General features: G+C 39.2%; 1 protein-coding gene across 1 annotated transcript in view; it reads right to left on the bottom strand.

Moving 5' to 3' along the window:
- LOC150091374 (SH3 domain-containing kinase-binding protein 1-like) overlaps positions 1-24,900 on the bottom strand; it is a 393,836-nt gene that overhangs the window by 24,719 nt on the left and 344,217 nt on the right. The window contains exon 14 of the mRNA XM_090383547.1: positions 18,190-18,449. Within this exon, the coding sequence (XP_090239673.1) occupies positions 18,190-18,449 (260 nt within the window). The remainder of the gene's footprint in view (positions 1-18,189; positions 18,450-24,900) is intronic.

Here is a 24,900-nt window from a genome sequence, read left to right as displayed (position 1 = left end):
GGAGCAGAATGGTATTAAGGGTAAGTTTCTACGATAGATAAAAGGATGGTTGAGTGGGAGAAGACAAAGAGGACTAATGTTATTAGTAGAGTCCCACAGGGTTCGGTGTTGGGTCCACTTTTGTTTTGTATATTTATTAATGATCTTGATTAAGGTTTATCAGGCTTAGTGTCGAAGTTTGCAGATGATACAAAGGTTGGCAGGGTTGTTAATGACAGTAATGGCAGTGTGCCACTGCAACAGGATCTAGAAAATTTGGGAAGATGGGTTGAGAAGTGGAAACTGAAGTTTAACATTAACAAATGCAAAGTATCGTATATGGGTAGAATTAACACCAGAGGAACGTATCAACTGTGTGGTACTACACTTAGGGTGGTAGAAAATGAAAAGAACTGGGAGTAATTGTGCGGTCAGATATGAAGTTTTCTGAACAATGCAGACAGGCTGTAAGAGCAAATCATGGGGTTTTGTCAGTGATATACAGAAATTTTGCTAGCAGGGAAAAGGAGGTGATTGTCCCTCTGTATAAGGCAATGGTCAAGCTCCACCTTGAGTACTGCATACAGGTCTGAAGGCCTCATTTTAGGAAGGATGTAGATTTGCTTGAGCGTGTACAGAGAAGGGCAACAAGTTTGGTGAAGAGAATGAAGGGATCCTCTTACCAAGAGATGCTTAAGTTCTGCAAATTGCAGCGGCCGAAGACTAGGCACCTGTGAGGTGATCTGATTGAGGTGTATAAGGCCTTGAATGGATTGAGCACAATGAATTCTGATGGGATTCTTCCACTTGTTCAGATTACAAACCTAAGGGGGCATAAATTCAAATTGAGGAAAGACAGCTGTAGAATAGGTGTGCGAAAATTTGACTTTAGCCAGCGGGTGGTTAATTGCTGGAACAAACTTGCATCTGTCGTGGAAGTAGTAGTAATAGTGGCATGTGATGCAAGAAAGCAAGCGTATGAGCTTATGCAGCATTAGCCAAAAAAAAAAAAAAAAAAAAGCACACAACCATTCCCTCTAAATGTTTGTCCAGTTCCTCTTTAATTTATTTAACCTATCAACTTCCACGACAGATGGAAGTTTGTTCCAGCAATTAACCACCTGCTGGCTAAAGGCACCCTGCTACAATTTGATAACCTGCTGGCATTTTCAATCCTTAATAACTCCTCATGTGTGAATGTAGATGCAAAATACTCATTCAGTTTGTTTGCTATCTGAGAAGGATCATCAACAGTTGAACCATCGATATCAAGTACACCAATCAGATTCGTCCTCTTCCTTTTAGAGTTTATATAAGTAAAGAAATCCTCGCTGTTTTTCTTAGCATCCTTTGCCAAAGATTTCTCGTAATCTGCCTTCGCCTGCCTAACCTCCTTTGTGACTCGATTACAGACTAGCTTATATCTGCCATAGGCTTCCTTATCGCCTGATAATTTATATGCATCCCATGCATTTTTCTTCTCTGCCACGAGTTTCAGTAGTTTATTTGACAGCCATTTAGGCCTAAACCTTTAACAATATTTCTTAATAGGTATGAAACTTTTAGTAGCTTCCACGATTAATTCCTCGAATGCTTCCCACTTAGAATTTGCTGTTAGTAACATCATCAGTTTATCCCACTGTACAGAATTTAAAAACTGTCTGAGACCACTGTAGTCACCTTTACGGAAGCAAAAACCCTTTCCTTTACTCCTGATGGTAATTATATTTTTAAGTAAATCCCACATCAGTACATTGTGATCACTGCCACCTAGTGGTTCCTTTATCTGCAAATTCTTAATATATGAATGATCACTGCTGATAACCAGATCAAGTTGATAGGTTAAATAAATTTAAGGAGGAACTGGACAAACATTTAGAGGGAATGGTTGTGTAAATTTTTATTTTTTTTTGGTTGATGCTACATAAGCTCATACACTTGCTTTTTGCATCACATGCCATGATTACTATTACTATCACTGCATTCTTTCCTGGCCTGCACCACAACCGAAGAATAACAGTATGTTGAGGTGCCCAGAGAGTGCAGTGCAGAAATCATGAGTCAAACAAATGAAATGAAAGTCAGAATGAATGAGAGTGCAAGTGTGTGAGAAAAAGAACACAAACCATAAATGTTACAGTTAATTACATGCATTAGTATTTCAATTTACATTACACACCATTGCATCCCCCCCCCCGGTGTGTGAGAAAAAAGATGAACGAGTGAGTGAAAAAAAATATATACACACACACACTGGTATTCAAATAAAGTGCATCACCTAGGAATTTCACATTTCTAACCCTTTTTTGCAATGGTATGTTACATTTAATGACTATCATCACAAATAGAAATATAAACAAAAGATATTTATTAATAGTTAAGGCTAAGCTAAGTAATATTTGATAGGTGCTCTCAAAATATTCCAAAATGAGCATTTGCAACCTTTATACAACAGTTTTGGTAAACATGACAATTATGGCTGAAATGTTATCAGAAGCCCTCAATATGCTTCTCTATAAGATTCAGATCTGGGCTGTTTCCTGGCCAGCTAAGAGTTGTAATGGACTGTTCTTCCAATCATTTTTTCACCTGTAACAAATGTAAACACGTTACTGTCGAACCTCTAATGCAGAAATGAAGCTAAAGTAACTACAGAAGTGCCTACTTACACTTTTCGCCGGATGACAAGGAGCGGAGTCGTTCTGAAAGATGCAGTTACTTAGCAGATTGAAATGGTCCCTAATGATTGGCAACAATTTGCCTTCCAATATAGCCAGGTACCTCTTCCATTGGCATTTATGGAACCTTTTATAAACTGCAGGTGACCTATTCCGCGATACGAAATGCACCCCCCATATAATTTGGCTGGTAGGGAATTTCACTGTAGACACCACACAGTCTGGATGGTATTCTTCACCACGTCTACGGCAAATTGTTTGTCTCCCATCAGAGGCCGTGCAGGTTGAATTTCTTTTCATCCGTGAAAATGACCGACTTCCACTGCTCGGGGTCCATTTGACATGCTCCTTACACCAAATTAATCGGGTCTTTTTCATTTTTTTTGTGTGAGGAGGGGCTTCTTAGGATGACAGGCTACAAGTCCATTTTTGAAGAGGCATCTTCTGTTACTGCACTTGCTACCACTCCAGTATGTTCTTCCCATTCTCTTTTCAGCTCAGACGAAGAAGCTTTACATTTTTTAAGGCATAAGCGCTTCAAAACGCAATCCTGTTTTGGCGTAGAGACTTGTTTGGGTCCAGTTCCTTTTTTCCTATCAGCAGAACCAGTATTCTTGAGTTTGGAAAGAAATCTACTCACTGTCGACTGATTACAAGATACTCTATAAGCAATATGAAGGGAAGAAGATCCTTCCTCACATAAAGCAACAATAGCACTCTTTCTTCATGGTGTCAACTGCACGTAACTTGCCATCCTGACACAAGCAAGGAAGGCTACAACTCTTGCAGAGCGTGCTTATATAGCTGAAAGTAACAGCTGATGCAATATTACATCATCACCTATGCGTGTCAATCTTATCTGATGCAATCTATAAGAAATATTGTCATATACTTATGTTATTCAGACGACAATTATAATTTTAAGGGGTGATGCACTTTCTTTGAACACCAGTGTATATATATATAACCTAACAGGAAAAAAAAAAAAAAAATCTTACCAGAATTGACACAGCACAGCATTTGGTGATCAGAACTGGGTACTCAAACCCGGTTCCCTTTAAAACCCTATTTCCAGGTGGGGGAGGAGACGGGTCTCTGCCTCCCCCTATACTTTGCTCGGTGGGGCTTGTCCACACTGCATCTTTGGGGATGCCTACTCTATCGTCCCTATCCTTTCTATTTGTTTCCCCCCCAGGCTTCAGTCTCTCTCTCTCTCTCCCACTCTAACTAAACTGACGGAGTATGTCCCTAACAATGCTGCCAAATTCTAATCAACGTCTAATTCTACCGCTTTCTCGTAAATCTTTTTCATCCTGTCCAAATTCTATATATATATAGTATGTATGAATAGGAAATGCAAAGTGCAAAGAAAAAGAAAACCAGGAACTGCACCTGAATGCACAATGCTGCAAAAACAGGATACAAAAGTATATTGACGGAATTAGAATGAATTAATAGAAAATACAAAAAGCTGGAGAAATATTTAACGCAAGATGCTGAGTCTAATAGAAGAAAAGTAAGAGAAATAACAAGAAAAAGAATGTTAAGAATCTAAAAAAAAAAAAAAAAAAAAAAAATTGTAAAATTATATAGAATTAAAGGCTCAATTAACAAGCCAATCAAATGTAGATAAGCTGAAAGGGAAAGAAGAAATTTATTATTAATCAATGCTAAATAATGCTAAACAATTATCCCCAGATAATTTTCATTCTCCACTACGCAGTGTGGTACCACACAGATGGTATGGTATTCTGGGATTACTGATAACAAGATCATAAACGATCATGTTGCAGTAGAATACTCTGATTACTGTCATTAACCACTCTGCAATTATTCGTATCATCTGCAAACTTACACAATAAATATGTTATGGCTTCATCAATATCATTAATAAACAGAAAACAACAATGAGCCTGGCTCTGAAGCCAGAGGACTTCACTAATAACTTTAATCCAAGAAGAACAGTGCCCACTGATAAGCACTCTATCTACTCCCACTCAACCATCCCTTTATCTATAGAAGTAACTTGCCCCTAATGCCACACTGATTCAATTTGTACAGCAGTCTTTTTATGTGGCACAGTATCAAAAGCTTTTCTGAAATCTAAATATATGATGCCAAAAATATTTTTTATATCCAGTTTGTTACTGTATCATAGTATCCAATCAGATTGGTTGGACAAGTTGTCACTTAAAAAATCCATGCTCTGACCGCTCCATAATTGTATTGATGTCTAATTGGTCCTGCATTACTTCTTTAACCAGTGACTCCATAATTTTTCCCAGAACAGATGCCAAGCTCATAGGTCTTAATTACTAACTTCACCCTTTGTGAATCGGGGATACATTCACACATCTTGGTTATCACAAAATTATTTAGATCCATTAGAATTTGAAATCCTTCTGGAATTTCCATTCCTGAAAAATTCCTCATGTGTGAATGCAGATGCAATATATTCATTCAGTTTGTCAGAAACCTGAGCAGGATCATCAACTGTTATACCATTCATACCCAGCAGAGCAATATGTTTCATCCTTTTCCTTCTGGTATTTACCTAAGTAAAGAAGCCTTTGCCATTTTTTTTTTTTTTTTTTTTTGCAATCTTTGCCAGACTTCTGGTAATCTACCTTAACTTGCCTAATCCATTATAATCCACTTAGGATATTATACTACTTAAGATGATCCTGTAATGTACTTGACCATACTTCTTTTTTTTCATCATAATCTTTTGCATATGATGCATGAAAGCAAGCTTATACAGCATCAGCCAAAAAAAAAAAAAAAAAACTCTTCCTATTTCACCCATCCACTCATTCCAAATGTTTGTCTAATTCTGCCTTGAATTTATTTAAGCTATTAACTTCCACAATGACAGATGGAAGTTTGTTCCAGCAATCAACTACCCACTGGCTAAAGGCAAATTTCCGCACATCTATTTGACAACTGTTGTTCCCAAATTCCGGGTTTATGTCCCTCAGGCTTGTAATCTGATCAAGGGGAAGAATCCTATCAACATTGAGCCTGCTCAATCCATTCAAGGTCTTATACATCTCAATCAGATCTCCTTGCAGGTGCCTAGTCTCCAGGCACTGCAATTTTCAGAACTTAATCCTATCTTGGTAAGAGCACCCCTTTGTTCCCCTTACCAATCTTGTTGCCCTTCTTTGTACTTGTTCTAGCAACTCTGCATTTTTTCTAAAATGATGCTTCCAGACCTGTACTCAGTACTCAAGGTGTGCCCTGACCATTGCCTTATAAAAGGGAATGACTACCTCTTTATCCCTGATCGCAAAATTCCTGTATGTCATTGACAAAACCCCCATGGCCTACTCTGGCACCTGCCTGCACTGCTCAGAAAACTTCATATCTGACTACACAAGTCAGATATGAAGTTTTCTTTCATTTTCCACTACCCTGAGTGTAACAGGAAACTCAACCAAAAGGAAAACTCTCCTACAAAAACCACATCTGGTAATTGTTAGATCTACTTCCACAGAAGATCATCACACAAGTGAGGAAGTAAAAAATATAGTGGTCGCAAATTTAGCAGAAGACCTGAAAATGGCAAAAATTAAATCTGTGCGTAAGACACGTAATATTGGTGTCATAATTGAAACTGAGACGAAAGAAGAAGCTAACAAAATCATTAGTAACCCCAAAATACAAACACTTGGCCTACAGACCGCACCCCCAAATAATAATTTATGATACCGAAAAGGACCTAACCCCAGCAACGCTCCGGGATGAACTATACAGAAGAAACCTCCAGCAGGACCACCCAGATGTTGAACCAAATGATCTCGTTTTCCCGAAATTCCAAAAAAATGCCAGAGTGGGAAATTCTACCAACTGGGTAGTGGAGCTTTCCCCCGCAGCCTGGAGAACAATAAGTCAACAAAATAGAGTGTTCATAAATTGGGGCAGTCACCGCTTCAAGGAGCATGTGGCTGTCCCCAAATGCTACAAGTGTTGTCGTTTTGGACACATGACACACACGTGTACCCAAGCTCAACCCACATGTGGACACTGTGCTGAGAGAGGCCACGACTTTAACTCGTGCACTAAAAAAGAAGACCCACCCACTTGCGCAAACTGCAAATCAATGAAAATGCAGGCGGATCATTCCATCCGGGACAATAAATGCCCTGTGTACACAAATGCTAAGAGCACATGCCAACTAAGGCTCGATTATGGGGACTTACCTTAAACCATTTAATACTACCACTGTAAAATTTGCACAAATTAATGCCCAGCGAGCTAAAGCAGTTGCAGCGCAGTTGAGGAAAAAGGCAGATGAGGAGAACCTCGATATCCTCTTTCTTCAAGAGCCATATTCGCATAGTAAGGCAGTCAGAGGGTATCCGTTGACTTATAAGATCGTTCAAGTGGACGGGGAAACCCCACGGGCGGCTATTCTGGTCAGAAACTCTGATCTCACTGTTACCAAAATACCACATTACTGCCTTCCCTGGGCAGCCTGTGCCCATATCATCACCCCTTTGGGGGAATTTTACGCAGTTTCTCTCTACTCTCGGCCGGGGGAGGATATTCTCCTGATTATTAGATACTTACAAAGCATCTCTCTGGAATTCGCAAATGCAAAAATCATCGTTGCCGCCGACGTAAACTGCAGGTTGCCAGCGTGGTTCAGTGAAACTCAAGATAGACGAGGCACAAACAAAGGACAAAGACTGGAAGAATATCTCTCAAACAGTTCTTTCTCAATTCTCAACCAACCAAATAACCTACCGACCTTCTCTAGTACAATGTGGGAAGCCACAATTGATATCACCCTGGCCACAAGATCCGTTGCACAACACCTTTCATCCTGGACAGTTAGAGAAAGCTGGACCACTTCGGACCACCGTGTAATAACTTTCCAACTGCACCGATCAGTAAGCCGACAACCAATTATGAGGCAAACTCTACATAGATTTGCAATTGACAAGGCAAACTGGCAGGAATTTAAGGATTCACTGATCATGGCCACCTGCTCTCTCAGCACAGTTGGACTGAACCCAGACCAGCACCAAAAGGCAATTGTAAGCCTAGTCACTGAAAGCTCAATTAACTCTATTAAACGGAAGAAACCTTCTCTTGGAGCCATACCTTGGTGGTGCCCAGAGCTCCAACAACTGCGATGGGAGGTTTACACCCGACGGAAAAATTTTCAACGTGCAAGACAGACATGGCCAGAAGCGGAAGTAGAGTATTTCAAGCAGCAGTACCGAACGGCAAGAAACGAATACACAACCCTGATTAAACAAAGGAAGAAGCGCTCCTGGGAGCACCTAGTCTCCACAGTTGGAAATTCTGCTCCATGGGGAGTGGTCTACAGAGTAATCACAAACAAACTCCCCAGGGGAGAAGTCATCCCAGCCACCAAGACGCCACAAGGCACGTATACAAAGACATGGTCCGAATCTATAAATAACATCCTTGACGCCATGTTCCATCAACACATGACACCAAGTACCATAGAGCAAATACTACTATGTGAGGAAAACAGCACATACACGACGGCCCAAGTGGAAGACAGCTTCACCAAGGAAGAACTGGACTCCGCTGCAGCAAAAATAGAAAACAAGAAATCTCCAGGAGAAGATATGCTGGAGCCCGAGATCGTAAAGAAGGCTGTTGAAACCATCCCAAATGAGATCCTAAACCTCTTCAACCATTGCCTCGAAGCAGGCCATTTCACAGCAGTATGGAGATCTGCAAAATTAAGGCTTATTCTCAAGAATCCGACAAAACCACAAGACCTTCCGGAGTCATACCGGCCCATCGCTCTTCTATCCATACTAAGCAAACTCCTAGAACATCTTCTAAGCAATAGAATAGAAATTCATTACTCCAAGGCTGGCCTTCACTCTGACAACCAATACGGCTTTAGAAGGGGATGCTCCACGGTAGATGCCTTAGAGAATATCGTCAAAGCAGCTACCACTACCAGCCATAAATACTTCCTTGTCATTTCAGTGGATTTTGCGGGGGCGTTTGACTCCCTCTGGTGGCCAAGCGTCCTTAGCAGACTCCGGAAAGCAAAACTACCAGCTAATTTGTACAATTGTATAAAAACCTATCTTGCAAACAGAACAGTAACCGTCAGTGCTCCGTACTGTTCAGTCACACGACCAGTCTATAGAGGATGCCCACAAGGCTCAGTACTTGGCCCACTTCTCTGGAACGTGGTGCTCGACAGCTTTCTAAACCTCGACCTTGGTAATGTGAGATCGCAGGCCTATGCGGATGACCTGATCCTGATGCTGGCGGCAGACTCAAGAACTCAACTAGAGATCTCTGCAAACCGTGCTATAAATATCCTACAAGACTGGGCCACCCAAAACCACTTAAAGATATCCCCAACAAAAACCTGCTCCATCCTACTTAAAGGTTCTCTCAATATCAGAAGGCCTCCCCAGATAAAGATTCAGGAAACAACAATTAAGCTTTCCACCGAACTTAAATATCTTGGTATTCTGCTGGATAAAAATCTGTCATTCACACCCCATCTTACTTACCTCCGAAGCAAAATCAAAAAATACTCCGCACTAATAGCTAGAGTCACTCGTCGTGACTGGGGACTTAAGAAGAGGACCCTAGCCCTCTTCTATAAGGCAATCTTCTTACCAGCAATAACATACGCATCAGGAGTCTGGTTCCACAAGGCAGTAACAGCAGTAAACAAAAGGAAGCTAGAGACCATTCAACGTTCAGTCCTACTAATAATCTCGAGAGCCTGCTGTACTGTAAGCACCCACGCCCTCCAGGTCCTCTTGGGTGCTCTCCCCCTGGACCTGGAGATCGTCCGCTGTGGGTTGCTTTATCAACTATCCAAAGGCAAATCAATCACCTGCCTAGACTACACAACCGATCCGGCGAACGATTGTAAACTTGAGAAAAAACGCCTTCTCACCCACCTACAGCAGGCATGGCAAACCCGCTGGACGACTTCGACAAAAGGGGAAGTCACACAAAGATTCATACCTGATAATCAACTAGTGTTTCCCAAAAGCCTAAACTGGTTTTCACCGGGTCTGCTGACATCTTACCTGCTCACGGGACATGGCGCAATAAGAGCAAAACTTTCCAGTTTCGGATTGAGTGACACCCCTCTCTGCCACTGTGGACAGCCAGAGATGTGGGAGCACCTCATGCACCACTGCCAACTATACGAAGACCTCCGCTGCCTCTTAATAACTAGAATACGTTTCTCACCAATAAACCAAGAACAATATCTCCTGGAGAGCGAGGACAATTATAAAGCCTTAACGCAGTTTGCGCAGGATCTTTTTACTAGAAGAAGAACATACCCACAACCTTAGCAGGAATTTTCCCACAAACTAACCACTCATCATCCATAATAAAGATCCTTAGATGTGTCAACCAAACAAAAACCTAACAGCTACAATCTGAAAAACTAATCATTAACTTAACCTGGATCTGACCACTGGCTTAAACTGGAGTCATTATCTGGACTTGACCACTCACACGGACGGGACAACATGTCCCAGGAATGGCATACGAAGACCTGACAAAGACATTATGCTGTTTGCTGCCAAAACATCATTAGGCGATCTGAACCGGGTACCCTCACTCGGTTCACTTTCTTTCCCTTCCCTTGGCAGGGGATGGTTACTCTGTACCCTCCCCCCTGCCATTCCCTATCTTCACCTGGTGAGGCATGGGCCTGCCCCGCCGACTTTTGGGGTTATCTTCACTATTGACTTCATATTTCTGTCTTTCACCCTCCAGTCTTCAGTCTCCCTTCCTTCTCTAGCTATCTTGCGATTAGTGTTTGACCCTTGCCAAAACTACACAAGCCCACACAAAAATTTAAAAAATAATAAAAAATGAACTCTAACCCGTATAACTTATATCTCGTTCGGCCTGACCCAATTTCGAGCTTTCCTCCCCCTCCCCCCCTCCATTTTTTTTTTTAGGTCCTAACCACTGAAATCTCAGGAAATTAGGTGGCAGGATCTGCCAGAGTAAATAGTAAATTTCTAAAATACTGGTGTACCTGTCTGCCTCCACGAGGTATAGTGTGGGCAATGGAGGCCTCATTTGAGACCCAACGGCTAAAAGACCAGATGAACAACGGTACAAAACATTACACACCACAACATCCATACACTTTTAAACCTCTGGCCTCTACAGTGTTCTGTATCACACCACAATGTATATTACGCGGAGATGGGGGAAACCCCTGGTGCCGTTAGACCCTAAAAACACTATACACTACCCTGAGTGTAACACCGCACAATTGGTACGTTTCTCTTGGGTTACTGCTACCCATATGCAGTACTTTGCACTTGTCAATGTTAAATTTCAGTTGTCACTTCTCAGGCCATCTGCCCAACTTTTCCAGCTCCTGTTGCAGCAGCATACTGTCATTACTGTTATTAACAACCCTGCGAACATTTGTATCATCTGCAAACTTTGACAATAAGCTTGATATACCTTCATCAATTGATAAATATGATAAATATTTATCATATTTATGCCATTGATAAATATACAAAACAACGATGGGCACAACACTGAATCCTGGAGAACACCACTAATAACATTCATACATGAAGAGCTGTGTCCACTGATTAACCCTCTCTGTCTCCTCCCACTCAACCATCCTTTTATTTATTCATCGCAGCAACTTGCCCTTAATGCCATATTGCTCCAATTTGTATGGTACTTTTCCATGTGCAACAGTATCAAAAGCTTTTCTGAAATCCAAGTATATGATATAAAAATAATTTTTTGCATCCAGCTCCTTTGTGACCATGCTATAGTAGCCAAACAAATTGGTTAGACAAGATTTCCCCTTAACAAACCCATGCAGTTTCTGAATTATTACTGCAGTCCTGTCCAGATGATCCTGCAAAGCTTCTTTAACCAGTGACTCAATTATTTTCCCTGCAACAGAAGTCAAACTAACAGGTCTGTAATTACTCGTGTCACTCTTTGTGAATCGGAGACACATTTGCACATCTTAGGTCTGTGGAGACTTCCTTTAATGTCCAAGGATGCTTTTAGCATTAGCATTAGTAGAGGCTTTTGATGCATCAGCCAAAAAAAAAAAAAAAAAACCACTTCCACTTCACCCCTCTGTTCGTTCGAAATACCTGTCCAGCTGAGCCTTAAACTTATTTAGGCTATCAACCTCCACTACAAGGGATGGAAGTCTGTTCCACCAACCAACCACTCGCTGGCTAAAGGCAAATTTCCGCACGTCTATCCTACATCTGTCTTTCCTCAATTTGAATTTATGCCCTCTCAGGTGATTATTCTGAGCGAGAGGAAGAATCCCATCAGCATTGAGCATGCTCAAACCATTCAAGGCTTTATACACCTCTATAAGATCACCTTGCTGGTGCCTAGTCTCCAGACACTGTAATTTGCAAAACTTAAGCCTTTCTTCGTAAGAGCACCCCTTTGTTCCATTCACTAATCTTGTTGCCCTTCTCTGTACTCGTTCCAGCAGCTCTACATCCTTCTTGAAATGAGGCCTCCAGACCTGTATACAATACTCTAGGTGTGGCCTGACCATTGCCTTATACAAGGGAATAATCACCTCCTTATCCCTGCTAGAAAAATTCCTATATATCATTGACAATACACCATGAGCTACTCTTGCAGCCCGTCTGCACTGCTCAGAGAACTTAATATCTGCCTGCACAACCACCCCCAGGTCCCTTTCATTCTCTACTGTCAGTGTAGTACCACAGAGTTGATACGTTGCTCTGGGGTTGCTGTTTCCCATGTGTAGTACTTTACATTTGTCAATGTTAAACTTCATTTGCCACCTCTCAGCCCATCTGCTCAACCTTTCCAAATCCTGTTGCAGCAGCATAGTGTCAGTAGTGTCCTTGACAACCCTGCCAACCTTCGTATCGTCTGCAAACTTGGACATTAAGCCTGATATACCATCATCAATATCATTTATAAATACAGAAAACAATAAAGGACCCAACACTGAACCCTGAGGGACTCCACTAATAACATTAGTCCACGATGAGCAGTGTCCATTGATTACCACACTCTGTCTTCTCCCCCTCAACCACCCCTTTATCCATAGCAGCAATTTGCCTCCAATGCCACACTGCTCCAATTTGTGCAGCAGTCTTCCATGTGCAACAGTATCAAAAGCCTTTCTAAGATCCAAGTATATAATATCAAAGTTATTCCCTGCATCCAGTTCCTTTGTGACTGCATCATAGTATCCAATCAAATTGGTCAGGCAAGACTGTGTCCGAGCTATAACTTAAGTCTTGTCTAAATGATCCTGCAGTGCTTCTTTAACTAGTGCCTCCATTAATTTTCCTGGAACAGAAGTTAAACTCACAGGTCTATAATTACTTGTGTCAGCCTTTGATCCTCCTTTGTGAATTGGGGTCACATTTGCACATCTCCAGTCTGTGGGTACCTCCCCTGAGTCCAAGAAAGCTCTAATAATTATGGCTAAGGGTTTGCTTACTTCCTCTGCTGCCTCCTTTAATATAACTGGAGAGATCCCATCCACCCCGGGTGCCTTTCTTGTGTTTATCTTCAATAATTTCTCCTCCACTTTACTCTCAGTTATTACAAGATTCTCTAGCTTACTGCTAGAGTTGAATACACCTCTGGCATTCCCCTCGCTAAATAACTCCTCATGTTTGAATGTCGATGCAAAATATTCATTTAGTTTGTTAGCTAACTGAGCAGGATCATCAACAGTTGACCCATCAATATCAAGTGGACCAATCTGATTCATCCCCTTCCTTCTAGAGTTACATAAGTAAAGAACTCTTTGCTGTTTTTCTTTGCATCCCTTGCCAAAGATTTCTCGTAATCTGCCTTCGCCTGCCTAACCTCCTTTGTAACTTGGTTACAGATCAAGTTGTATCTATCATAGGCTTCTGTGTCATGTGTTAATTTGTATGTATCCCATGCATGTTTCTTCTCTGCCATATGCCTCATTAGTTCATCTGACATCCATTTTGGCCTAAACCTTGAACAATATTTCTTAGTTGGTGTGTAAAGCCTAGTAGCTTCCAAGATTAATTCTTTGAATGCTTCCCATTTTGAATTTGCTGTTGGTAACATCATCAGTTGGTCCCACTGTATAGAATTTAAATACAGTCTCAGTCCATCGTAGACGCCTTTATGAAAGCAATAACCCTTCCCTTTACCCCTAACGGTAGTTACCTCTTTGAGTAAATCCCACTTCAGCACACTGTGACCACTGCCACCTAGTGGTTCATTTATCTGCAGATTCTTAATGCATGAAGAATCACTGCTGATAATCAAATCAAGAGTATTCCTCCCTGTAGTTGCCTCCCGAACATGCTGATGTAGAAAACAATCATCCAATAAATCCACAAAAGTTTTGCTAGTGTGTGAGTGACCAGCCCCCAATTTCCAGTCAATATCTGGGAAATTAAAATCTCCCATTATAAGACTCTCTGATTTACTGGCCCACTCTATTTCCCTGTACAGTTTCTTATTATATTCATCAGAGTCATCATTAGGCCTATAACACACTCCTACTCTCAATTTTGATCTCCCAATGCTTATGTCACACCAAACTGACTCGACACTGCACTGTCCAGCGATGTCCACTGGCTTCACTTCCTTGGATTTTATGTATTTCTTAACTAATAGCATAACACCTCCTCCCTTCCTATCCAGTCTATCCTTTCTGTAGACATTGTACTTCCCAAATTCCAGTTCTGCATTCCTTATATCTGTGTGACACCACGTCTCTGATATCCCAACAATATCTGCCTTTGATGTTTTTAGCAATACCTCAAATTCATCAAATTTATTTACTAAACTCCTAGCATTGGTGTACACGCAAGTATACATGCTTTCATAATTATGGCTAAGGGTTTGTTTACTTTCTTTGCCACCTCCTTTAATATAACTGGATAGATCCCATCCACCCAAGGTGCCTTTCTTATGTTTAACTTCAACAATTTCTCCTCTACTTTGCTCTCAGTTATTACAAAATCATTTAAGACCCCGTTAGAGTTTGACAAACATCTGGCACTCTCCTTGAATAACTCCTTATGTGTGAATGTAGATGCACTTTCAATGTAGAAAGTAGATGTAGCATATAGATCCTTGTCCACTTTCAAGTTCAGTAATTTTTCCGTAGGCTCTGGAATATCAATATTGTGTTTAGGTATGGTGGGCACACTTCAGGAGGGCAACTAGATTAGTGAAGAATGCTAATTGTTGTTCACGTGAAGAAAGGCTTAAAAAGTATAGAATGCAAAATATGGCAACTACACACCTTGGGGGGGGGGAGAAGACATTATAAAAGTATATAAGGCCCTGAAGGGAATCAGTAAAATTTTGGGAAGTAACAGAAAGTTGTATCTCATGAAGTTTACTTTTGGGCAGCATATTGTAGACAACAGTGGTCAAGGTTTATAGTTCAAAGCAGAATTGGATACACATTTTTTTTTTTTTTTTTTTTTTGGAAATGGGGATTGTATGAATGAGAGAATTTTTTTGGTAGTGGGGTGGGGGAGGAGAGAGGAAAGACCACTTTGTTGCCTCATTTAGTCATTATAATGCTAAATACTAAATTTTTAAGTTTAGGCTTTCAAGTTATAAATAATACAAGTGAATTTTAAAATACTGCAGTATAATTATGGAGAACACTAACTGCATTTGGAGTAAAAGCAACTTATAAAAATACACAAGTTGTTTGTCAATTCATGCAAACTTTGCATTATTGCCTTTAGCAATTTTTGCCAGTCTATCAGTGATTTCATCCTAGTAAAGAATATTATATGCTGTTCACAAAAATTTCTAACTGAATCACAACTGACAAATGTGGCAACTGATTCCTCTTTCCCCTCTCAAAGGAAAATGTCACTGTTTTATGTGCAATAAAAAATACATAGATGTATTTTTTTATTGCGTCTTTACTGAGATGAAAGAGGAGAGAAACAATGTAATTACTATTGTTTCTTGCATCTTTACTGAGATGAAAGAGGAGAGAAACAATGTAATTACTATTGTTTATAAAAAATTTTATACCATCTAATTGAAGGAATATACTGTAGAAGAGCATACAATAGCCTAGTGGTCTACACTATAGAAATCATTGCAGTGGCTGGTTCCCCTCTGTGAGGTATAGAGTTTGCCTCTGTTAATGTCTATCTTGAAATTTTTGTTTTGCTATAAATTGCATTTTTTTTTATGTTCCTCTTATTAGACACAATACTTGCATTATATCTAAAACCATGGTATAACCAGATGTGGTATATTGAGTTTGCACTGTGTGTCTGTGCGTGTCCAGTCATATGGAAAGTAAAGAGACCAAACCCCCCACAAACTATACACATATTGGAAATAAAATTTCATTCAAAAATTATTTAGGTTACATATTTTCCATTTTTCTACATAATCTCCAAGGAAAATTTAAGTATTTGTGTCATAATTAGGGATAATTTTTGTATCCCCTGGTCAAAAAAGTCTACTGCTTGAGCTTTTAATGAATTTGTGAAGAATTAACATTTCTTCTTCATCATCAAACTATTTTCTAGCCATGCGCTTCTTCAAATACAGAAAGAGATGGTAAACATCAGGCACCATGTCAGGACTACATGGCTGGTGACTGAAGATTTGCCAGTGAAACTGCATTAATGGTTCTTGTGTGAGCAGCAGTGTGGTCTTGCATAATTATGAAGTAAACAAACATCTTCAGAGAGTAAACCAAGCCTTTTGTTTTAATGGCTCATTGTAGCTTTCAATATAGTCTTGGATTTTCTATGTTTAGGTTGTTCTTTGTAGATTAAATCCAACCAATAAAACATGTTTTCTGTCCCAGAAAACAGAAGTCATGATTTTTTTTCTCACTCAAATAGTTTCTTTGAGGTGAGCCCATTATTAGTATTTGTTCTCTTTGGAGTAACATCACAATTCTGTTTAACAAAGAACCACCCTCTTTTGTATAATTCTGAAGCACTAATGAGTGGTAAAGCACTAATGTGCTTACCACTCATTTTTCTTTGTGAGCATCAGTTAATATTTTCACTATCCATCTGATAGACTATTTTCAGAAGTTCTGATGCTGTTTCGCAATTTTGAGGTAAGTCATATGCTTATAGTGTAGTGATTGGTGTTTGCTTTCTTGAGTGTCTAATAGCTGACCTAAGTGGTCTCATCACCACCAGTCACTATTCTGACCAACAAAGAATTATCCTCTTTTGTGTAATGCTGAAGAAATACGAGTTGCAGAAACATTATGTGAGCATCAGTTAACATTTTTGGTACCCATTTGGCACATAATTTGCAGAAGTTCCAATGCTGTTTCACAATTTCATGAAGCAATGATCCTGAGATATCAGGGAAACTGTTATGAAGACTGAAAATTGCTTACCTTCTGGCTGAATTTTTTCATCAACTCTGAATTAGACTGTCATCAAAACTGAGTTTTCCATTCCTTTCTTAATTGTGGATACCAGTCCTCATCACATCATGGCACCACTTTGCTATGTTCAGGTAATTCATGGCATTTTCACTATAGGTCTCTGCCAATGAATGTTGGCAGGCCAGACATTCTAGTATTTAAAAATCTGATAAAAGAATGAATTTTACATTTCACAAGACTTCCAACAGGCCTGCCCTCACTGTTAATTTGTACTGAGTAATACAACACATTCATGGTAACTTAACTGTAAACCACGTGAAGCTAACAATACAAGTAGCATCAAAGTCAAAGCACTTTTTAACTTCAAAATAGTAGTATAAAATGAGTGAACACAACATGCATTTTTCAGTATTTCATCACTTATTTAAACACTACTGCTCTTTAATCAGAAGTAGTATATCAATATAATTAGTGGACTTTGATTTCCAAATACATTTCACTGGAATTTAACTAAAAATTATGAAATGCAAGCAATTTAATTTAGTATTTATTAATGGTTTAGGGTTTGTTTTGTAAAATTATATGATTTTTATACAAAAAATAACTTGATACATATGGAAATGTGTCTACTACTTTATTAATGAGAAGTATACTGCTATTTATTTGTAATGCATGTAATTATCCAGGTGACTATTTCAAGGATCAGCCATTTCTGGGCAACTATGCATCCATCAGAGCAGGTCTTGGCAACTCAAAGATGATATATTTGCACAATGAGATATGCCAAGAGATGCAGATAATCAAACTCAAAATAAGCTCTAAACTGTTTAGATTTTGAATAACCTGTACTATTGGATGCTTAATTACCTGTTGATAATAAATAAGTATTTAAATAAATAAATAACAGTACATCTCCTTAAGCAGTAGCACTGTTAAATTATAGTGTAAGACCAAGAAAACCCATGACTTCACAATTTGAGATACACTTGTAACAAACTTAATTTGTCCTTTTACCACATGCAAAATTTATGAGTTTGCCCCTATATGCACATTAGTGTTATGTAAACAGTGCCCATAACCTGAAGAATCTTAGCCCTAAATTATACTTGAGTATAAAACAAAATCAATCATGCCAATGGGAGAAAAAGCTAGAAGTGACAATACCTGTTTTTGCATTTCATTAAATTCTGCCTTATCAATTGTAGATTCCTGTAGAAATTGTATTTGTTTCCTGAGTTCTTTAATTTCTGTTTCTAAACTAGATCTAGTTTCAGTGTTGCTAATACCACTAATATTACCACTAACATTACTGCCACCAATGTTAGAAATGGGCGGACTGATTAATGTTCTTGTGGTTGAAGGACTGGTGGCTGATGAAGGAACTACACTTGGTGGTTTTAATGGCTTTGGCCTGATTTTGACCTCTGAAAAGAATTCCAAGAATACATATAACAACAAAACAACATTTAAATTAAATTATACAATTTGTTGTGATAATGTATTATGTTTTATATGAAGTTTTAATAACTTTAGAATTCATACAATAAGTTAATTTAAATGAAGTTGCAATTTGGTATTCTTATTAACAAAATAATTCAAAATTAACATCATGCCCACAATCTTCAAGAGTGCCCTATAATAGCATGTTCAAATGCATGGTTAAGGAACCATATTTTTTACATCTATATGAAACATATTTGAACAAAAAACTTAGTGCATGATTTGTCGAAATCGCAACTTTTGGGCATGTGAAAAATTGGATACATGCTAGTGGTGGTAGGATGAAACACTTAGGTTAAGTATGCAAAAACCCCTAATGGTGCATTGTGAAATCACATTCATAAATATTAAACCTTATAAAAAGTTTGATAATTTTATTGAAATAATACATACAGTCGGTTCTGCTATAACGCGGTACACGTGTTCCTAAAAATTTCCATGTTATGATATTTCGCACATTAAAAACAACAGGGTTTATGGAAAAAATAGGTATAGGGGCAGAGGAATAAAAAAAAAAAAGGTTCCATCTGGTAAGGGAATAACTTTGATATTATATACTTGGATCTTAGAAAGGCTTTTGATACTGTTGCACATGGAAGACTGCTGCACAAATTGGAGCAGTGTGGCATTGGAGGCAAATTGCTGCTGTGGATAAAGGGGTGGCTGAGGGGGAGAAGACAGAGAGTGGTAATCAATGGACACTGCTCGTCGTGGACTAATGTTATTAGTGGAGTCCCTCAGGGCTCAGTGTTGGGTCCATTATTGTTTTCTGTATTCATAAATGATATTGATGAGGGTATATCAAGCTTAATGTCGAAGTTTGCAGACGATACAAAGGTAGGCAGGGTTGTCAAGGACACTACTGACACTATGCTGCTGCAACAGGATCTGGAAAGGTTGAGCAGATGGGCTGAGAGGTGGCAAATGAAGTTTAACATTGACAAATGTAAAATACTACACATGGGAAACAGCAACCCCAGAGCAACGTATCAACTCTGTGGTACTACACTGACAGTGGTAGAGAATGAAAGGGACCTGGGGGTGGTTGTGCAGGCAGATATGAAGTTCTCTGAGCAGTGCAGACGGGCTGCAAGAGTAGCTCATGGTGTATTGTCAATGATATATAGGAATTTTTCTAGCAGGGATAAGGAGGTGATTATTCCCTTGTATAAGGCAATGGTCAGGCCACACCTAGAGTACTGTATACAGGTCTGGAGGCCTCATTTCGAGAAGGATGTAGAGCTGCTGGAACGAGTACAGAGAAGGGCAACAAGATTAGTGAATGGAACAAAGGGGTGCTCTTAAGAAGAAAGGCTTAAGTTTTGCAAATTACAGTGTCTGGAGACTAGGCACCAGCGAGGTGATCTGATAGAGGTGTATAAAGCCTTGAATGGTTTGAGCATGCTCAATGCTGATGGGATTCTTCCTCTTGCTCAGAATAATCACCTGAGAGGGCATAAATTCAGATTGAGGAAATTGAGGAAAGACAGATGTAGGATAGATGTGTGGAAATTTGCCTTTAGCCAGTGGGTAGTTGGTTGGTGGAACAGACTTCCATCCCTTGTCGTGGAAGTTGATAGCCTAAATAAGTTTAAGGCTCAGCTGGACAGGTATTTTGAACGAACAGAGGGGTGAAGTGGAAGTGGTTTTTTTTTTTTTTTTTTTTGGCTGATGCTGCATAAGCTTGCTTTCTTGCATCAAATGCCTCTGCTAATGCTAAAGTAAAACACTAAACAAAGTTAGAAACCCAATAAAATTGCTAAAAGGTTTAAACAACTTAAATTTTTCATAAATAAATAAATATTACACTAAACATACCTTTGACAAGATATGAAGTTCGTTTGATTGATATTTCTGGTCACTGACATTTTTTTTTTGGTTGTAAAATTTAAAACAGTAAAAAAGATAAGCAATCAGTAACAATGAACATGGGACCCACAAATTGCGCAGTTTATGAAGCTTGCCCCAGGGTCCTGAGCTGGATATCATCATTCTTCTTCTCTTCCTTGTTGATTCCCTTCTATTTCTCTCTCTCTCAGGGTAACTTGGGAATTTTATTTGGTTAGTGCAGCATAAGCCTCAGACTTCCTTACACCATACGACTAATAATAATAATAATATTAAAAAATAGGAATGAAGATTTCATGGAAGGGGAAACACATTTCACCATAACAACGTAAAATCCCACCGAATTCTGAATTCCAGCTATCGGTATTATCACAAATGCAGTAAGATTGAGTTTACCACCCATTTATAATTAGGTTGCACTAACAAAAAAGTCGGGAATTACAAATTGTTTTTTTGTTTTATGGTAGTGACCTTGAGAAATGTGCTCCTCTGCTCACGCTACCATGCCTCATGAAATTCTGTTTGAACAGAAAAATGTGAGCTCCTGAAAACACGAGAAATGCAAGAAAGCAACTTTATGCAGCATCAGCCAAAAAAAAAAAAAAAATCCAAACATTCACGCCAAATGCTTATCCAGCTCAGCCTTAAATCTATTTAAGCTATCAACTTCCGCAACAAGAGATGGAAGACTGTTTCAGCAATCAACTACCCACTGGCTAAAGGCAAATTTCTGCACATCTATTCTACAACTGTCTTTCCTTAATTTGAATCTATGGCCCTCTCAGGTTCTTAATCTGAGCAAGAGGAAGAATCCCATCAGCATTCATGGGATCTATTCAAGGCCTTATACACCTCAATCAGATCGCCTTGCAGGTGCCTAGTCTCCAGGTGTTGCAGTTTGCAGAACTTAAGCCTTTCTTGGTAAGAGCACTCCTTTGTTCCCCTCATCAATCTTGTTGCCCTCCTTTGTACTCTCACTAATAACATTAGTCCACGAAGAGCAGTGTCCATTGATTACCACTCTCTGTCAGGCAATTACTGGGGGGGCACCGATCTAAATTATTTCTTATTAATTTTTGGCCTTCTTTATGTTATTTATCTCCTAAATCATTATTACCCCGCCTCTCAGAGCCTTAAACAACTCAATCAAATCTCCTCTAAGGTGTCTTGTTTCCAAACTCTGCAACCCACATATTCGAAGTCTTTCTTCATAAGGATGCCCTTTTGCCGATCTCACAAGGCGAGTTACCCATCTTTGCACCTTTTCAAGAAGCTCGATGTCTTTCTTTAGGTGCGGTCTCCATATTTGAACACAGTATTTCAAGTGTGGTCTAACAAAAGCCTTATATAATGGGATTATCACATCCCTATCTCTACTTTCAAAAGTTCGATAGATCATCGATAGGACACCATGGGCCTTCCTTGCAACGTGTTTACAATGCTTATATATGCAAGAAAAATGCAGATAAACATTAACTTTATGTTGAAGCATGAAAGAATATCCTTGAGTTGTAAGGAAGTGTGTTTGAGTCTGTCAGTTAAGTCTAATGAGTTTTTGATGGTGTGTATGTACATGTGTGGGTATCATGTTGGTAATAACGTACCAAGATATCTTGAAAGGGCCTAACCCAGGTGGCATTTATCACTCATGGCAAACCTTTGTGAACTTTCACACTCCCAAATAGATATGAGGTTTCAGAGTTTGTTGGGTTGATATGTTTGTATGTCTCTGTTAATCTTCTTGGTTAAAATTCCTTAAGTTTCAACTCAACTCAATTTTCATGATGCTTGGTGAGATTTTTATTTAGCTTGCCACATTTCTTCATAAAACAGATGATAAATCTTGGCATCATAGTCTATTTTGTATAAATATAATGATCCCCTAGCACTCTATTGGAATTCTTGAGACGAACAGATTTGTAAATTTTTTAACAATTTAAGGGTATAATTTGCTTAGGTGCTGGTTCTTGTGTTTCCAGCAGATCCAAGTCACTTGGCTGATTTGGAATTTATGGCACATCAGCTACTAAGGCTATTGAACACAAGCCTGATTTTGAGTATGACAAAGTATTTCTGGTGAAATTATCTTCCATGGATACCCTCAAGCTCATAGAATGAACGTTAATTGAAGCCATGTAACACTAAATTTAAAATGAACTAGATACAATAATAGCATTAGCAGGGCATATGATGCAAGAAAGCAGGCTTATCAGCCAAAAGAAAAAAAAAAAAAAAACCTTTCCCATTTCTCCCATCCATTCACTCCAAACAAAAATTAATTTCCCACAAGAAGTCAAAATAGGCTGGCAAAGTTGCTTTGCAGCAAAAACTACTTAAGAGTATGTTTCCTGTACATCTTTAAAAGCTGTAAAAAATATTTTTTGGTATTCTCTGCTAAAGAGAGAGTCAATGAGAAAATTTAACTGTTGAAGTAGTGTTAACTACTGCACTATGGTGATCTTTCTACTTACAATAAGTAGGAGTGGGTTAAATGACAATGGCCTATCCACAGCACAGCTAGGATAACTTCTTGTTTGCATATTTTACTTATGCATTTTACGTATCAAATCAAACCAGTAATCGCAACATTTTACAAAGTTGTGATTACTGGTTTAATTTGATAGAGCTAATCTATATCATCATTCTTCTCTTTCTTGATGATTCCCTTCTACTTTGACACTCTCTCTCTCTCTGTCTCAGGGTAACTCGGGAATTCTTTTTTTTTTTTTTTTTGGGTGGTGCAGTATAAGCCTCAGGCTTCCTTGCACCATATAGCTAATAATAATAATAATAATAATAACATTTATGGCACTGAGGTCGATACGATACACACTGTGTATCAGTTTACTTTCTCTTACCAGTCATGCCAGGTTTCTTTGCCTCATATTGAGTGAGTTCGCATTTATGTAGTGCGACAAACTTGCAGGAGGTGTAGGGGACACAAAGACGAATCGGAATCACATAGCATTGCAGGGTCCGATCATCAATCTTGTTGCCCTTCTTTGTACTCATTCTAGCAAATCTACATTCTTTTTAAAATGAGGCCTCCAGACCTGTACACAGTACTCTAGGTGTGGCCTGACCACTGCCTTGTACAATGGGATAATCACCTCCTTCTCCCTGCTAGCAAAATTCCTATATATCATTGGCAAGGCTCCATGACCTGCTCCGGCAGTCCATCTGCACTGCTCCACGAACTTCTCTGACTGCACAATTACGCCCAGGTCTTTTTCACTCTCCACTCCCCTGAGTGGTAGTGCCACACAGTTGGTACATTTCTCTTGGGTTACTGCTATCCATATGCAGTACTTTGCATTTGTCAATGTTAAACTTCAGTTGCCATTTCTCAGCCCATTTGCCCAACTTATCTAGATCCGGTTGCAGTAGCATACTGTTTTACTGTCATTAACAACCCTGCCACCCTTTGTATCATTTGCAAACTTGGACACTAAGCATGACATACCCTTATCAATATCACTGATGAATACACAAAAGAACAATGGGCCCAGCACCGAACCCTCGGGAACTTCACTAATAACATTAGTCCACGAAGAGCAGTGTCCATTGATTACCCCCCCCCAGTAATTGCCTCTCTGTCAGGCAATTACTGGGGGGGGGGCGATCGAAATTATTTCTTATTAATTTTTGGCCTTCTTTATGTTATTTTTCTCCTAAATCATTATTACCCCGCCAACATTTATGGCACTGAGGTTGCTACTATACACATTGTGTATCAGTTTACTTTCTCTTACCAGTCATTCCAGGTTTCTTTGCCTCATATTAAGTGAGTTCACATTTATGTAGTCATCTGTTTTTTTAGTATTAATAATCTTTTTCACTTTATTATTTACATGGTCTATTATTGTACATAATGTTACTATTATTATCTTTATTTTTTTAATAAAGACAATATTATGTTGATTTATAGTTGCCATTCTTTATTTCCATGAACAGCTGGCTTAATTTTCCTGCCGCTTTCTACTTACTACTCAGCCTTTTCAGATATAATTACGTATTACGTGTGTGTGTGTGTGTGTGTGTGTGTGTGTGTGTGTGTGTGTGTGTAAAGACACATTTATTACAATATAGAAATATATATAGGTTTTACTTGCATTTATATGCATTTCAGTTGAATTATTAGGTCTACAGGTTTGTAATCTGAGCAAGAGAAAGAATCCATCAGCATTGAATTTGCTCAAACCATTCAAGACTTTATACACCTCAATCAGATCATCCTGCAACTGCCTAGTCTCCAGACAATGCAATTTGCAGAACTTAAACCTTTCTTGGTAAGAGTAACCCTTTGTTCGACTCAACAATCTCGTTGCTCTTCTCTGTACTCATTCCAGCAGCTCTACATCTATTCTTAAATGAGGCTTCCAGACTTGTATGCAGTAATCAAGGTGTGGCCTGACCATTGTGTTATACAAGGGGATAATCACAGTCCCTTATCCCTGCTAGCAAAATTCCTGTATATCATTGACAAGACCCCATGAGCTACATTTACAGCCTGTCTGCACTGCTCAG

This window comes from Mastigoproctus giganteus, chromosome 1, assembly GCF_048544385.1.
Source record: "Mastigoproctus giganteus isolate SK-2022 chromosome 1, ASM4854438v1, whole genome shotgun sequence".
NCBI classification, from domain to species: Eukaryota; Metazoa; Arthropoda; class Arachnida; order Uropygi; family Thelyphonidae; genus Mastigoproctus; species Mastigoproctus giganteus.
This window is presented reverse-complemented; position numbering and strand designations above follow the sequence as displayed.